General features: G+C 36.6%; 4 protein-coding genes across 5 annotated transcripts in view; 2 read left to right on the top strand and 2 right to left on the bottom strand.

Annotated features, from left to right (window-relative positions):
• The window catches only part of LOC135124656 (zwei Ig domain protein zig-8-like), a 289,793-nt gene that overhangs the window by 177,938 nt on the left and 95,855 nt on the right, over positions 1-16,000 (top strand). The gene's annotated exons all lie outside the window — the stretch shown is intronic.
• Positions 776-2,445, bottom strand: LOC135124653 (uncharacterized). The gene is made up of 2 exons (XM_064049883.1): positions 1,234-2,445; positions 776-1,173 (listed from the first exon to the last, which is right to left on the bottom strand). The coding sequence occupies exons 1-2, from the start codon at positions 1,241-1,243 to the stop codon at positions 866-868; spliced, it is 318 nt and encodes a 105-aa protein (XP_063905953.1). The 5' UTR covers positions 1,244-2,445; the 3' UTR covers positions 776-865.
• Positions 2,380-7,023, top strand: LOC135124508 (uncharacterized). Its single transcript, XM_064049620.1, has 5 exons — positions 2,380-2,589; positions 2,675-2,956; positions 3,011-3,079; positions 3,147-3,283; positions 3,340-7,023. Exons 1-5 carry the CDS (start codon positions 2,385-2,387, stop codon positions 7,021-7,023), a joined length of 4,377 nt encoding a protein of 1,458 aa, XP_063905690.1. The 5' UTR covers positions 2,380-2,384.
• Positions 14,102-15,708, bottom strand: LOC135124507 (uncharacterized). Its single transcript, XM_064049619.1, has 2 exons — positions 15,165-15,708; positions 14,102-15,100 (listed from the first exon to the last, which is right to left on the bottom strand). Exon 2 carries the CDS (start codon positions 15,092-15,094, stop codon positions 14,102-14,104), a length of 993 nt encoding a protein of 330 aa, XP_063905689.1. The 5' UTR covers positions 15,095-15,100; positions 15,165-15,708.

The following is a 16,000-nucleotide window of genomic DNA, read 5'->3' as shown; positions in this document are numbered from 1 at the left end:
AACGATCTTAATGGATTTTTGACGTGTGCTGTCAATCAAGATAATGATCTTAATGGATTTTGATTACTCATAATTTAATTTTTATTCGCGAACGTAATTAAATTAATTATATCATTATTAAATTTAATTAGATCACTATGAATTTGATATCGGAATTAAATAATTTAAATTTAAATATATATTTTTAATTGTGTATTGCGGGTTGCATGCATATGTACATAAAGACGATAATGTTTTAAGATTACGCAATTGAATCAATGATTAAAATACTAATTACACCATCATTAATTCATTCTGAATATAATACGATTTGATGTGGGTTAATATCTGAAGCGTTTTGATAATTCTTTGATCGATTGCATTATTAACTAAAAATTAGATCGTAATGACCATTAGCCCGTGCCAATAGCTCAATAATGATGACGCACTCTATGCAAGCGACTCATCATCTACAAGCAGAGACTTGTTTCTGCATGTATTTTCTTGTTATACCCATTCTCCGAAGTCATTAATCACTAGCCCCACGGCAACATCTCATTATGATGTTTGTCCATTAGCTTTTTGTTATTAAAGACATACCGACGACGCACTTTTTGCAGACGAGTCATCATCTACAAGCACAGACTTGTTTCTGCATGTATTTTCTTGTTGTACTCCCTCTCCGAAGTCGTTAACCACTTTAATTTTTAATCGCGAACGTAATTGAATTAATTATACCATTATTAAAATTTAATTAGATCAGTGTTAACTTGATATAGAATTTAAATAATTTAAATTTAAATAGATATTTTTATTACCGAACAGCCGGTTTACATATTAATAATAATAATAATTATATTTATATACATACATATAGTTACACACATCACAATTCTACACCACTGTCGCCGTCGTCTTCTTCATCCGATAGTGGATAATATCGCTCTCTGACGAAGTGGGTGTAGTTGAATCTACCGCCCGTGAATCCAAGCTGTCTACCTTGGCAAACGAATCTCCGACTTGTTACAATTTGTACATTGCACCTAGCGCAATATACCTTCGCCAACGTATGGATGTGGCCTATCCACATTGGTCCTTTATGGTTTTTTGCACAAAACCGACATATAAATCTTTTGCGAAGATCATTTCTAGACGGGGCCTTCCGCCTGATGGAAAATAATATAATGCACAGATCTAGAAAAAAAGAAAAAAACTTATAAGAAATGAGAATAAATTACATTCTTAAAAACTTACTGTTGGCCATATCGTTCTCAGGAATAACACACGGTACTACGAAGCTGAATGAATAAGAGCGTCTGTATTTTCTAAAGTTTAAAGTAAAACTAATTTTTCAGAGGGATGACAAAGGGAGGGATAGGGTAACGACAGGTAGGTACGAGTCTTACAATTTTGCCGAAAGTTAAATTTTCTTTGTGAGTAACATTGGGCGCCACTATGCTAATACCTTCTCGCAGGTAATCACACAGAGAATGTTAAGTCCTCTAAGGTCTTGCAGAGACAATTACTTATGCACTTAAAGAAGTAGATGATGTAAAGTTAAGATAAGTTTTCTGTCTATACTAACAAAGAAGGCGCCAATATTGCATTACCCCTTTTAAATGCCTGAGACGTCGGTGAGTACCTTTTTCCAGATGATTTAACTAAGCCGACAATGTACATTGTTCCGTACATTTAAATATTTTTGAAGAAATGACTTTACATAGAAATGTTTCACTACCCAGCCACTTAGTCAGATCCCCAAATGATGGCACAGTGACTGTAAGTCCTGTCGCGACTTGCAAAGACGGGTATATTTGTTGTCATACAATGATAAGACAACCTTTCAGTCTAGAGTAATAGAAAAATATGCGCCGGAGTGCATTACCGCAAATAGTTTTAAGTATCTGCGATGGACAAGTCGACGTTTATGGCATCTTTCATTTTTTCGTCAATTTAAGATGACACAGTCACTGTAAGTCCTGTCGCGACTTGCAAAGACGGAAATATTTGATGTCAAGCAATGATAAGAAAACCTTTCAGTCTAGAGTAATAGAAAATAGGCGCCGGAGTGCATTACCGCAAATCTGCGAAGGGCAAGTCGACGGTTTTTGGCATCTTCGTTTTTCAGACGATTTAACTAATTCGACAGTTATTTCGGATACAGATTTCCGTGTATTGAGTCATGGGTAAACGGCGCATGTACCATTTAGCTCTCGATAAATGCCAATAGGGTTTATCTGATTCCTACCACTTTTTTTACCCCACCCTCATTGGTTTTTTCTATATATTACCTTGTTTGCCTATTGTAGAATTATATTTTTTTAGTTTTGACAAAATTGTGTCTGCCGCTACGGTTTGTGATAGTGAACGTTAATTTGTGATAGTTGTGATTGTGTCAACGCAAAATGAATACAGGATTTGAAGAATTTTTGCAAACCCTGCAGATTGTTCAAATATTTACGATGTTCGCGAGTGGTTTTTTTGAAAATTTGAAAATTCTGCGAACTGTGCGGGATCATATAAATAATCGAATTATATATAAGGATGCGGTTTTGGACAACAACGATCGAAAGTCATATGGTCTTTTGTTAGGAAGAATAAGACAATTGGGTAAGTTGATAATAGCTGATATCCTAAATTAATTAATTAATTGATTTAAGAAAAAATTCTAAATAATATTATTATTTTTTAACAGAAATTTTCGAAGCCGAGAAGGACGGGTGCATCAATAATGTCGAGATTCAACAGAAGAATAACTTGGAAAACCAATTTCGCTCATTTATAGAGCATGAATCTCGCATTGCTACTGCCCATCAATCTTCACCTGATGCTAGTTGGTCCAGCGATAAGGCTGTCGTGAATGCGACTTTTTCGAACAATAGCACCAGTAATAATAATTCATACAAAACGCAATCAACTGATGTCGATGAAGAAGAAGCTAGCGTAGTAAATGTATCGACATCGACATGGTCAAAAGGTATGTTGAAAATGAACATTTATTCATAACAGCTAATAATACGGAACGTTTTAGGGGCTACAGAAGGTGACGAAAGTGAAACATCAGATGTTCAAAGAGGTGCAGGGGAAAGAAGCGATACAGGTAATAGAATATAATAACATTAATAAATAAGTGATCATTAATAATAATAACTATTATTATTTCGCAGTAAACGGAGATCACAAATATTTCAATGAAAAAGGCGAGTGTGAGGCGTTCATACGTAAATTTGGGCTAACGGCAAGACGGATGGAATTTTCGTTTAAAGATGTGAACGATGACGAGATACCACAAAATTGGTTGAAGGTATTTTATACAAAAAAAAATAAATAAATAAATATTAAAATTTACGTTTGTTTCAGAATGCGTTTCAAGAGTTACTTGATTATATTACCCGTGGATTTCAACCCACCAGCATGATTGGAGTGGTCATCGAAAATGAAGAATTTCCAGACAAACCTGCCGGAATTTCTTTTCGAAGACTATCACAGCTGAGCGCGGACGTGGTGATGGACATCATTAGCGCTATCATTCAAAGCAACGCTAGCTTTTTCGCTAACGATAAGATGACTATCCGCATAGATGTGATTGATATGCCACTAGGTAGAGGATTTTCCGCACTGGATGGTAAGTGCGTGAATTTTAAAGAATTTTGTATCGCAAAAAACAGCATTTTTGTTGTGGATGTGAACAATTTTTGCCTAGCGGCGTCTCTAATTGTTGCTATTGAGTATACGGCTAACGGTTGCAATAGAAAGGTGCTACAGAAATTTAAAACAAAAAAGGGTAAAATAGATTTGCTAAATCTAGCTCAGGCACTTTGTCAAAGAGTAAATGTTGATATAACACATGGGGGCGGACACGCTGAAATTCAGCGGTTTCAAAATTACTTTAAAGAAGATTATATAATAGTTGTTTATAATAAACGCGACGGAACGTCGGTATATTTTAAAGGGGATTATAATATCAACAAGCCGAGGATTAACCTTTTATTGGAAGATCAACATTATAATGTAATTTTAAGTTTGACTGGTGCATTCGCAACGCGATTTTTCTGCGAATATTGTCTGACGAAGTATTCCCAGCAAGAACGCCATAAAAATTGTCCGTTTAAATGCCCGTGTTGCCTAACGTCGCCTCCATGTAACGACGACCCAAATGTAATAAGTTGTAATATGTGTAACAGGGTTTTTAAAGGGGAGATTTGTTTAAATAAACATAAAAAAGCCAAGACTTGCGATCGTATAAAGCGTTGTAGTACTTGTCACGCCGAGATTACACCAAAAAACAAAAAAAAGAGTACTCACAAGTGTGGAAAAAAATTTTGTAACACATGCAAAGAGGATAAGGATATTAGGCACGATTGCTACATGCACCCTTGCAAAGTTACGCGTAACAACAATGAAGCACATTTTGGTAGAAATAATAATTTTCTTTTCATCTTTTTTGATTTTGAAACGAGACAAGAGAAAAAAATTGGTGAAAAATTGTTTCTGCATGAACCAAATCTATGTGTAACGCAGCAAATATGTAAAAAGTGCTTGTCGAACGATGATATGAGCGAAAATTGTGGTGTATGTGGTCAACGCCAATACATTTTTAATAATGAGCCTGTATCACAGCTCATGGAACACATTGCCAAAATGTCAAAGATTTTCGCTGTGACAGCCATTGCACACAACATGAAAAATTTCGACGGAGCTTTTATACTACAACACATTTTTTCGAATATATCACGCTGGCAGCCAAAAGTTATAAAGCAAGGTATGAAAATATTATCGATAACATGCGGTGGTTCGATACGGTTCATAGACAGTTTGAATTTTATTCAGCTACCACTGGCGTCATTTCCTAAAACTTTTAAATTAGAAGGTGGTAAAGGATATTTTCCTCATTATTTCAACACGTTAGAGAATCAAAATTACACCGGAGACATACCATCAGTCGAGTATTACGGTTGTGATGTCATGAAAAAGAACGAACGCAGAGATTTCATGGACTGGCATCGTCGGCAAGTTGCCGATAATTATGTATTCACCATGAAAAATGAGATAATAAAATATTGTGTATCCGATGTTGATATTTTGAGGAGAGGGTGTTTGAAATTTCGCGAATGTTTTACGGAGAGCTGTAATGTAGACCCTTTGTTAGAGTGTATAACTATTGCGTCATCATGTAATCTCGTATTTAGGAGAAACTTTTTAAAACCCAACACAATAGGTATTATACCTACAGGGGGTTATAGAGGTAGGGATCGGCATAGTAAGATAGCGATAGCTTGGTTACTATGGCAAGAGTATACATTGCAATGCCGAATTAAGCACGCTGGAAATGGTCCAGAGGTTCGTTTGCGAGAAAATATCGTGGTCGACGGATTTTGCAGCGAAACAAACACCGTTTTTGAATTTTCCGGATGCTTCTGGCATGGGTGCCCTAGATGCTTTCCCGATTTTGATTCTGAATTGGCCGACAGAAATGAGCTGATGGTTACGCGGTATGAACGAACTATATTTAAAAACGAACGCATCAAAAATAACGGCTATAATTTGAATGTAATATGGGAGTGTGATTTTCGTAAACAAATAACGGAAAACCGGGAACTAAAGCAGTTTGTAGATAATCATTTATTTTCAAAAAACACACCCCTCAATCCGCGCGACAGTTTTTACGGTGGTCGTACGAACGCGTCACAGTTATATTACAAATGTCAACCAGGCGAGAGAATACTGTATTTCGATGTTTGCTCGTTGTACCCGTACGTAAACAAGTACGGTCGGTACCCTGTCGGTCATCCTACAGCCATTCATGTCGGCCATCCAGAATGCGTAAAAGTCGATCTAAACAAAGTCCATGGTTTTATTAAATGTATTGTTTTACCACCTGTTTCGTTGTATCACCCTGTTCTGCCGTACAAATGTAATGGTAAATTAACTTTTCCTCTTTGCAAAACGTGTGTTGAAACCCTGTATGAACAAGATTGCCCGCACAACGACGGACAGCGTCAGTTTACGGGTACTTTCGTTGCAGACGAGTTGCGTAAGGCTTTGGAGTTAAAGTACAGAATTATCGAAATTTTTGAAATATGGGAATACGACACCGTAAAATACGACCCAGAAACTAAAACAGGTGGGTTGTTTTCGGAGTACGTAAACACGTTTTTAAAAATAAAGCAAGAGTGTAGCGGGTGGCCTACATGGTGTAATACAGAACACGAGAAAGACAACTACATTCGCGAGTATTACGATCGTGAGGGGGTTAAATTAGAAAAAAACAAAATATGCAAGAATCCAGGGTTACGTTTCTTGGCCAAATTAATGCTCAATTCATTTTGGGGCAAATTCGGGCAGAGACAAAATCTGCAGCAGACTGCTATCATTGATCAGCCTTACAAGCTGTTCGAAATGTTTGCATCACCCGGTCGTTGCGTCAATAACTTAACCGTTATCAACCCTGAAGTACTCCTAGTAAATTGGGAGCGCGTGGAGGAGGATATATTGGCTTCTAGCACCACTAATGTAGCTATCGCTAGTTATACTACTGCTTCGGCACGATTAGTTCTTTATCATTTTTTGGAAAAGTTGGGACGACGAGTATTATATTACGACACTGACAGTGTTTTCTTCACTGCCAAACCAGACGAATGGGTACCTGATACCGGCGACTTTTTAGGCCAGCTAACCGACGAATTAGCTGATTATGGTCCAGGTAGTTACATTACGGAATTTGTGAGCGGCGGACCTAAAAATTACGCCTATGAATTCTTGAATGCTAACAAAGGGATAATTGAGCCAGTGTGTAAGGTGAAGGGTATAACTCTACACTACTCCAATAATCAAAAAGTTAATTTTAACGTATTAAAATCGATGATTCTGGATAAAGAGGCTCCAAACGTGGTCGAAGTAATCGATAAACAAATTTTTAAAGATAAATTTTTTAATATATTAACGAAAGACGCAACAAAAAAGTATAGAGTAAACTATACTAAACGTCGTAGGTTAAGCAATTCGTACGATACGCTCCCGTACGGGTACAAAGGAGCGCTTTAGTATTTTAGCAATAATAATATGTACATCCCTGGAATAATGTTTTTTTAATTATATGTGTATACATTTTTCTTTTTTTTTTTTGTACCGTTAAATGTAAGTTTGGATGTTTATTTGTACGTAGTTATTTGCGAAATGATGTATTTACTAAAAATTGTGAAATAAATATTGTTTTTCATTCATACACTTTTTTTTTCGCCGCCGTCCGCGCCCCCCGCCGTCCGCGCCCCGACCGCGCCCGCGCCCGCCGTCCGCGCCCCGCCCGCGCCCGCGCCCGCGCCCGCGCCCCGCCGTCCGCGCCCCGCCCGCGCCCGCGCCCCGCCGCCCGCCGCCCGCCCTCCTCGCCGCGCCTCACGCAGCCCGTGTTTTCTTTGTGTTTGGTGTGTGAATAAAATAAAAGACAATTTTAGAGAAAGGCTAAAATTTATTTAAAATACTGTTTAAAAAGTTTTGCACAAATAACATCGTTTTTTTTGTAACTACTGCTAAACATATTTATAAATTGATCTACATTATTACCAAGGGCGTAATTTAAAAGGAACAATATACAATACTTTCCACAAACATCCGACATCAGATGTTGAATTTGTTTAGTGTTGTAAGTGTACATAAGACTATTCCTCAGTATAAAATTTAAAATAGTCCCCTTAGGATTCCGTCCAAACGAATCAAAAAAATATGAATATCCGTATTTATCTATATAAATACCCACCCAGTGACTGCCTGGCATGAAGTCGGGATCTTCGTTCACAACGATGAATGATGGTTTGCTAACATAAAATGGAAGCGTATTGCTAGCAGAAACAAGAACATGACACCTCTTCAACTTCTGTATCTTCGATAGACAAGACTTGATTTGCATAGTATTCATTGTATATTTCTTTTAGGGTTTGTACGTTTTGTACAGCACAGTTAAAGTTGGTTAAATCACGATGATAGTCACAAACTTTTGGTTCGGGTAACTTTTTCACCGTTGGTATACAGTCAAGTTCGTCCTCTATGTTTACGATAACATTCTTCGGTAACAGTTTAGAAATATACCGTTTTTTCTCTAATCCTTTTACATAAACACAACAATCTATCTCCGACAATTTTGTTAAAATATTAGGTATTTCTTCATATGCGACGCCACCCGCACACCATGAAATACCGTGGCAGTGTTTTGTTACCCAATCTGCTTGCTTCTGATAACTATGCGGTAAAGTTGAAATGTCTTCGGGTGGTTTAAACAGGTAATGTTCTGGTTCTGATTTACGAAAATCAAGAATTGCCAATTCTTTAATGAAGAAACTCTTTCTTTCAATCAAGAAGCCTTGGTAATCAAGAAACAACACACACATTTTTCGATGCTAACAGGTCAACAGCTACACAACAAATAACCATACAGTCCTTCGACGGCACATTTTAACTTCCGTAGTCGATTATGATGTTACGCTTTTTGTCAATTTCTATAACGCTATCAAACTCGCCGTACACTAAACAGTTGATTGTCTCCGTTAAAGCAGTATTAAATCGTACTTCTAAACGTAAGCTACCGGTTTTAATCAGATTCCAATGTAATGGTGACGCTCCAGATAGATCGGGTGTTAGGTCGTACACAGTGATACAATAACCGTTGGGGTAGTCTTCTCTGCGAAGTCCGTTGCCCTCGTTCATAAAATGAATTCCGGTACCAGAAAATAACGTATGATACATGTTGATAAATTTCTTGCTATGTCCGTTAAAGGTGGGTTGTAAAGGTTTGCTGGGTATTTGCTGACCGTCAACACATAACGATAAATAATTCATATCAAAATGTTGAAAGTTAAAGGGGTTTAGTGTAAAGTCCCCATTAAAAGCTCTATTGGAAACGAACGCTACAGTACATCGTTTAGGTAACTGCCCCAAGTAAATGTTGTCAAGTGTTTTACTTTGGACCCCTTGCGGTATTGTTAAAACTTTTATTTCGGTTCTCGTTATAGGGTATTTGGCAGTTGTCATCTCCAAAGCTCTGGCATGAGCTAACATGACAGTTGGATTTATTTTATTACGTCTTACCAACAGTGTTGCATCCACAATATTCACTTTACCCGTAGTACCATCAGCTCCAATCAAAGCAAAACTGTTCCGAGACCTTACAAACTTTACACGTAGCTCGACACCGTTGATCAGAAATTTTTCTTGATTAAATATATCACAATTTAAGTGACCAATTAAATCAATTTGCTGACTTTTCTTTGTGAAATGATTCCTAGCTTTAAAGCCGATATTTTTTATTCCATCGGCCGTGTCCATATCTCCTGGTGTATCGATGTACCATAATCCACATGTTAAATGTGATTTTTTGGCTGCTGGTCCGTAATTTAGAAGTGTTTCTAAGTAACATTTATACGCATATGTATTGTTAGGCGGCGAAATTAGTTTTTGATTTAGGTAAACATCGACTTGACTAAACATAGAGTGTAAAATATTATTTACGGGCGCAATGTTAATGTCGTCGGGTAGATTTGTACCATCCTCTTTAGTTATTTTCACAGTAAGCGATATCAACGTTTGGGATAAATCAATATATTCATCGCCGCTGCTGATCATAAATTCTAAAGGTGCATCGTCTGAAATACTTGACAATGTTTTGTACTCGATCCATTGCCCACTCTCGATACTGGTTTGTGTTGAAGGTAAAGCAAATAAATCCAATTCTGTTTTAATGCACTCACAACTTCGCGGATGTAGAAAAGCCATTGCTCGTAATATTAAAAAAATTAATCAATCAAAAATATCTGACGATCGCGACGACTTCTTTACTCTGCGGACTGGCAAACGCATCTGACGTGATTGTTTGCGGCGACGTCTTTTTGTAACACCTGAACCGACGAGATCGTCGATTTTTGTTTCTGCTTTGCGTTTCAAATTACCCACACTCTCTGATACACGTGAATTGAATGCCTCTTTCGGTGGTACGTTGTTTACAACGTCGTTGATGAAGTATGATCCAGAACGAAGTGCTTCTTTACCAATAGTTTTCAAACCACTTTTTACTAACGGGAAAACTGTTCGAAATAATCCTCTTAAAAAACTACCAAAACCTCGACCTTTTTGGTAAACAGCGCCTTTATAAATGGATCCTACACCTGAACCGGCCTGACCTATGTAGTAATCGTGGTAATGACAGGTCATTATAATATTCTTTTAAAATGAAGTTTCACGCACACAGTCCCAAACTGAAATGGCGTGCGCTCTCCAGTAGCTGTCCTTATATCAATTTCGATATGTTCAAATTCTCTTTTTAGCACAGGAGTATAATGAGGCTGCGAAAAGAACTGTACTCGATGCGTACCATACGTATACTTGTTGTTATCCACTACTACAATCCGCAAAACTTTTGCAAAAACATCACCAATCAGTTGAGGTTCTATAATATCACTGTATATAAACAGTTGCGATGGTAAACCCAATAATATATTACTAGGGTATGTAGAGATTTTATTCAGAATGTTAACATCGGGCTCGAACCCCAATTGTAAACTTAGTTTCGACGATAACCTTAAAGAAGTCATCTCAGTGCTAGAGCTCGCTACATGTATACGTTTACTACCATTGTTTAGTCGAAATTCAACACAATCTTTTTGCAAAATATTAACCTCATTTAGCGCCTTTAAGATTCCCTCTACTGACTCGTAGTTACCCGCATCTATCTTAGTCTTATAGTGAGCGTGTATTTCAATTGGTTTATTCAGATTTTCAAATTTTGATAACAATTTTTCTAATGTATACCCTCGCGATACGTTACTATCTATCCAGGCCGATAGTCTCTCATCGTTAAAATAACCAGCCAAGACAGCTTTGTTTGATTTCTTTTTAATGATAATTTTATATTCACAATATATAACATTTTCACCATCGTTGACAGTGAAAAATGAACACGGTAACTGTATTTCTGATAAACCAACACACCACTCTCCTTCTAAATGTATAGTTTTTGGAAGTTGCGTACAAAAATTGGCCGATGTATTTTTTGGAAAATAGTTCAGGGAACTATTAGACAAGAGCGTAAGATAAAACTCGTCTGAATTATTCATATTTGCGTTAGAGTTTCAATCGGGATCCAGCTGTTGAATTTTTTCGGGTAATTTTTCCACTGCACGAATACTTCACAGCGACCGTTTTTATAACGCTTTTTCAAAACCTTGTCAACTTGAAACACGTCGTCCGGGTTGTACTTTATTCTTTGAAGTTCGGGATGATAGAAAACACCCTCTATAGGCTCGTTCATAATATCACTGATTTTATATACTACAGGGTCTCGATTTATTACATCCGTAATTTTAAAAATCTCCCCACTCCAATTTGTCTCATAACCTTTCTCAAACGCATGCTTATATTTACCGATTCTAACGTAATCACCAATTTTATATTTCTTCGTACGACTTCTTTTGCTAACAGTCGACGTGGAATTTTTAATATTGTGATAAACTTCCAAGATATTATCGGAATTTACGTCAACAGGAGCCATTTTTATAGTTTGGTGAAAGGTATTGTTGTAAGAAACGACAAAATTTTGTAAAACATCTATGTATTTAAAAGTATTTGCATGAGTAAAGTATTTGTACATTTTTGATTTTAATGTTCTGTTAAAACGTTCAATAACGGCTGCCTTTACGTCGGGATTTTTCGCAACGTAAAAGTTTATATCGTTCTTCTTAAACAGTTTTTGAACATTTTTAGCTAAAAACTCTTTTCCTTTATCGGTCTGTACATTGCCCGGGATTTGTTCGGTAAAAATTTCTTCAAAAGCTGCAGCTACATCAGAACCAGATTTACTGTATAACGGTATGACATAAGCGAACTTAGAGAACACGTCAATGACAGTCAATAGATACTTCACACCATCATTATACGATGCTAATTTTCTCATGTCAATCAAATCAGCCTGAAATAAGTCATTGATATTCGTCACTAAATACCTATTTCTCTTAAACTTGCGACGAATTTGCTTATGTAAGGTGTATGCGTCTTGTTTTTCGAGCCAATCCTGAATGCGTTGATGCGGCAAGTTTGTGGCTTTACGAATTTTATTTATTCCGGAAAAACTGATAGGGTCCGTTGTTGTATAATACCGTCTATTAAGCATATCCGGTATACTCATGGCGTATAAGGTGACCACTTAATCTTTCGTCGATTCTTAGATTTCGTTGTATTATTCCCAATTGAACTTGATACGGGTGTTACAGCATCTGATATGCGGCTATTTTTTTTTTTAACATCTGGGACCACTTCTGTCGACGTTGGCTCTTCAGCGTCTAACCTCTGTTCTCTTGATAAAATCTTATTAAGTTGTTGTAATCGCTTCTGATTTGCAATTAAAACACGTGGAACGTTTACTTGTTTGAGCACGTTTACAAATTCCTCCCAACCTTTGGGTTCCGTTGTTGATCTACTACTCCGTACAAGGTCATACACTAGATCGATTATATTCGAATCTTCTATACTGCGTCCTTCAAAACTGACGACGCCGTTGTCACTCCACGTCACTCCGCCGTCTTTTAACTTATGAAGTAAGAGCAAAGCTTTACTTGAACACGATTTAGGTAAAACTGATACAATATTTTGGAAACCGTCATCAGAGTCAACTATTTCTTTCTTTTGTTTTACCGAATCTTCTATCATGGGTAGTTCGACAGGCCTTCGAGTGTGATTCAATACATTTAAATATTTTTGAAGAATTTGATTGTACAACAACCACTTCTCACGGTCGTCGTTTCTTTTATTTAATATTAATTGCATTTCTTGATCGAAGCGCGATATCGGATCGGGTGCGTTTTTTTGAAATTGGCTCATTTTCTCCAGTAACGACGGATCTACCAATACCATTTTCTTAGCGTGTTCCATTGTTAAACGAATGTATCTATCTGTTTATTTATTCAAAAGTCCTCCCAAAACTCCAGAGATAATTGGAGCAAGTAGCAATGGTAGGAATGCTCCGCCTTTTTGTACTAACAATTTTTTCTTTTCCCCTCTGGAAATTCGTCGCTTAACCAGTTGACGCAAAGTTTTTTTATATTTCCCTAACTTAGCTTTCTGCGTTTTCGATAAAGGAACTTTCCCTAATAAAGTATTGTGCGCACACTCACATATGCAATGTATTAACTCCTTGTCTGCACACGCTAAAACTGCTTTTCTATATTGAGGTTTTGTTTTGTGAAGAAATTTTAAAAGCGGAGCGTTATTGTGTAACGTGCGCGACATCTCACAGCCAAATGATTTTTTTTATCGCAACTTGCTATTTTTATGTGTTTTTTGCAAATAGACAAAAGTTGGTTCTTCGTCAGGTAAAATATTCGTCCGAATGCGGTAATCATCTGGTGTGTCCTGCTTTAAGTCAATTAGTAAATACGTATGAGGTTTCGATGTTGCATCTTTATAAACCTCTTGTATAAATTTTACGTTTTCGGGAAATATCTGTCTAGCCAAATAAGTGATCTGAGCGCGATCTCTTGGGTTCTTGAAATATATTATGTAATTGGCGTTAAGAGATATATCTCTTTGGCCTCTGCCTTGGTGAAATAAATTTTGCGTTATGTAAAATACACTAATTTGACGATGATGACTACCTTTTGTAAAAATATCCACAATGCTTGCATTCGTCTCACGCATTAGGTCGTCTAATATCATAAGCACCGGTTCGGATCCATCAAATGTGGACATATCCGGTATTCCTTGATGATACTCGATAAAAAGTTGCGATTCTTGATATAATGGCTGCCATTCGTCGTAACACCAAATCACTTTTTTGAAAACGGTATCACACAAATAATTTAAGTGCTTTAAAAATCTGTGAACAAAGTGAGATTTACCACAACTTGTTGGACCAGCTATTATTGCTGTGAAAGGTGCTTTGAATTGATAATCCATTTTAACTTGTTTTCTGTATCAGGTAAAAGAGTTGTTCTCTCCAACAGGTTAAAGAGTAAAATGCGAATTTCACTGAGACGTACAACTTCATATAGAGATACACCTTTTGTGCACAAGTGATATAACAATAATAATAAGAAAAACTAGATTGCTCATTTTATTTATTTATTTATTTATTTATTTATTTATTTTACACAACAGAGGGGCAATTAAAATCATTATGTAGAGTGAAATAGCTTAACTTCTTTTCTATGTGAGATTTTATAGTATAAGGTGTCTTCATCCACATGTCGTATAACATCGGATCATGTTCATAGGTGTCCTGGATGATTGTGATGATAGCCTTGTCCACTCCTTTATCAGAATCACTATTTCCATGTTCCATCAGATGTAAAGCAACGTTTGTTACAAATTGGTCGTAATCAGGTAGTAACTTCTGTTTAAATGCACGCTGTCTCAAATGCCCCAAGAAATATTCTTTTAGAGCCAACAGAGTTCCAATCGTAGCGTGTTGTAGAAAAAGAGATTGATATACATCTTCTTCACTTGTTGATTTGAACTGCAATACCATCCCCTTCTTTAGAATAACGTCATACTTCCTTGTTTCGAACAGCATCACATCTTTCGGAATATCACGAATTTTGTCCTCTGTGAGCTCCAGCTTCTCCAGAAATTCGATAAATTCTTGATGATTAAAAACGGCTGCAGCTGTGAGGCTCGGATTGTACATCTTGATTACTGGTTCGTAATCCTTGAATGGTTGCATACCGATACTTATAAATTTGCTACCGGATCTAGTCAATGGTAAAATTGTTTCATCAACCAATCGATACTTTTCATTTGTTACTTTTCTTCGTAGCTTCTCTTTCTCCAAAGCTTTCGCCGCTGCATCGATTGACTGCTCGACATTGTTCCATTCATCAACAGTTATCATAGATTCACCCTCCATTGCACGCGGTGGCTCGGGAGAAGATGGGAGACTGATTTCAGATGTTTCCATTTTCAGAGGAGGATTGCTCTTCATCATGTTTTGGTGTTTGGTATGTACAGCGTCTTCGACGTTAACCAAGGAACGTTCTTCTTGTGCGTGAAGATCCACACCTGCACTGGTGTTTTTCTTTCTCCTTTTGATGACTTGTGACAACTCTTCGGGAATATCACCAGAACGTTTAAATCCGTACATGTTTATCTACACAAACAAACAAAAAAAATTACTAACCTTTAATAAATAAAACAGAGTTATTATAACTTACCTTATTATTATTTACACAGACACTAGCACTGCAACAACTAATAATAATAACAAACAATCAGACACAACTGACACTTGGTAGAATTGCAAAACGAAACACCAGCTGAAGCGACACAACAACTAAGAGTAAAATGTGTATTCATCACCCTTCTTCTATTTATATACAGTGGTTAACGACTTCGGAGAGGGAGTACAACAAGAAAATACATGCAGAAACAAGTCTGTGCTTGTAGATGATGACTCGTCTGCAAAAAGTGCGTCGTCGGTATGTCTTTAATAACAAAAAGCTAATGGACAAACATCATAATGAGATGTTGCCGTGGGGCTAGTGATTAATGACTTCGGAGAATGGGTATAACAAGAAAATACATGCAGAAACAAGTCTCTGCTTGTAGATGATGAGTCGCTTGCATAGAGTGCGTCATCATTATTGAGCTATTGGCACGGGCTAATGGTCATTACGATCTAATTTTTAGTTAATAATGCAATCGATCAAAGAATTATCAAAACGCTTCAGATATTAACCCACATCAAATCGTATTATATTCAGAATGAATTAATGATGGTGTAATTAGTATTTTAATCATTGATTCAATTGCGTAATCTTAAAACATTATCGTCTTTATGTACATATGCATGCAACCCGCAATACACAATTAAAAATATATATTTAAATTTAAATTATTTAATTCCGATATCAAATTCATAGTGATCTAATTAAATTTAATAATGATATAATTAATTTAATTACGTTCGCGAATAAAAATTAAATTATGAGTAATCAAAATCCATTAAGATCATTATCTTGATTGACAGCACACGTCAAAAATCCATTAA

Source organism: Zophobas morio, unplaced genomic scaffold, assembly GCF_036711695.1.
Source record: "Zophobas morio isolate AGI-343-1 ecotype UQ-CSIRO unplaced genomic scaffold, CSIRO_AGI_Zmor_V1 ptg000007l, whole genome shotgun sequence".
Lineage (NCBI taxonomy): Eukaryota > Metazoa > Arthropoda > Insecta > Coleoptera > Tenebrionidae > Zophobas > Zophobas morio.
This window is presented reverse-complemented; position numbering and strand designations above follow the sequence as displayed.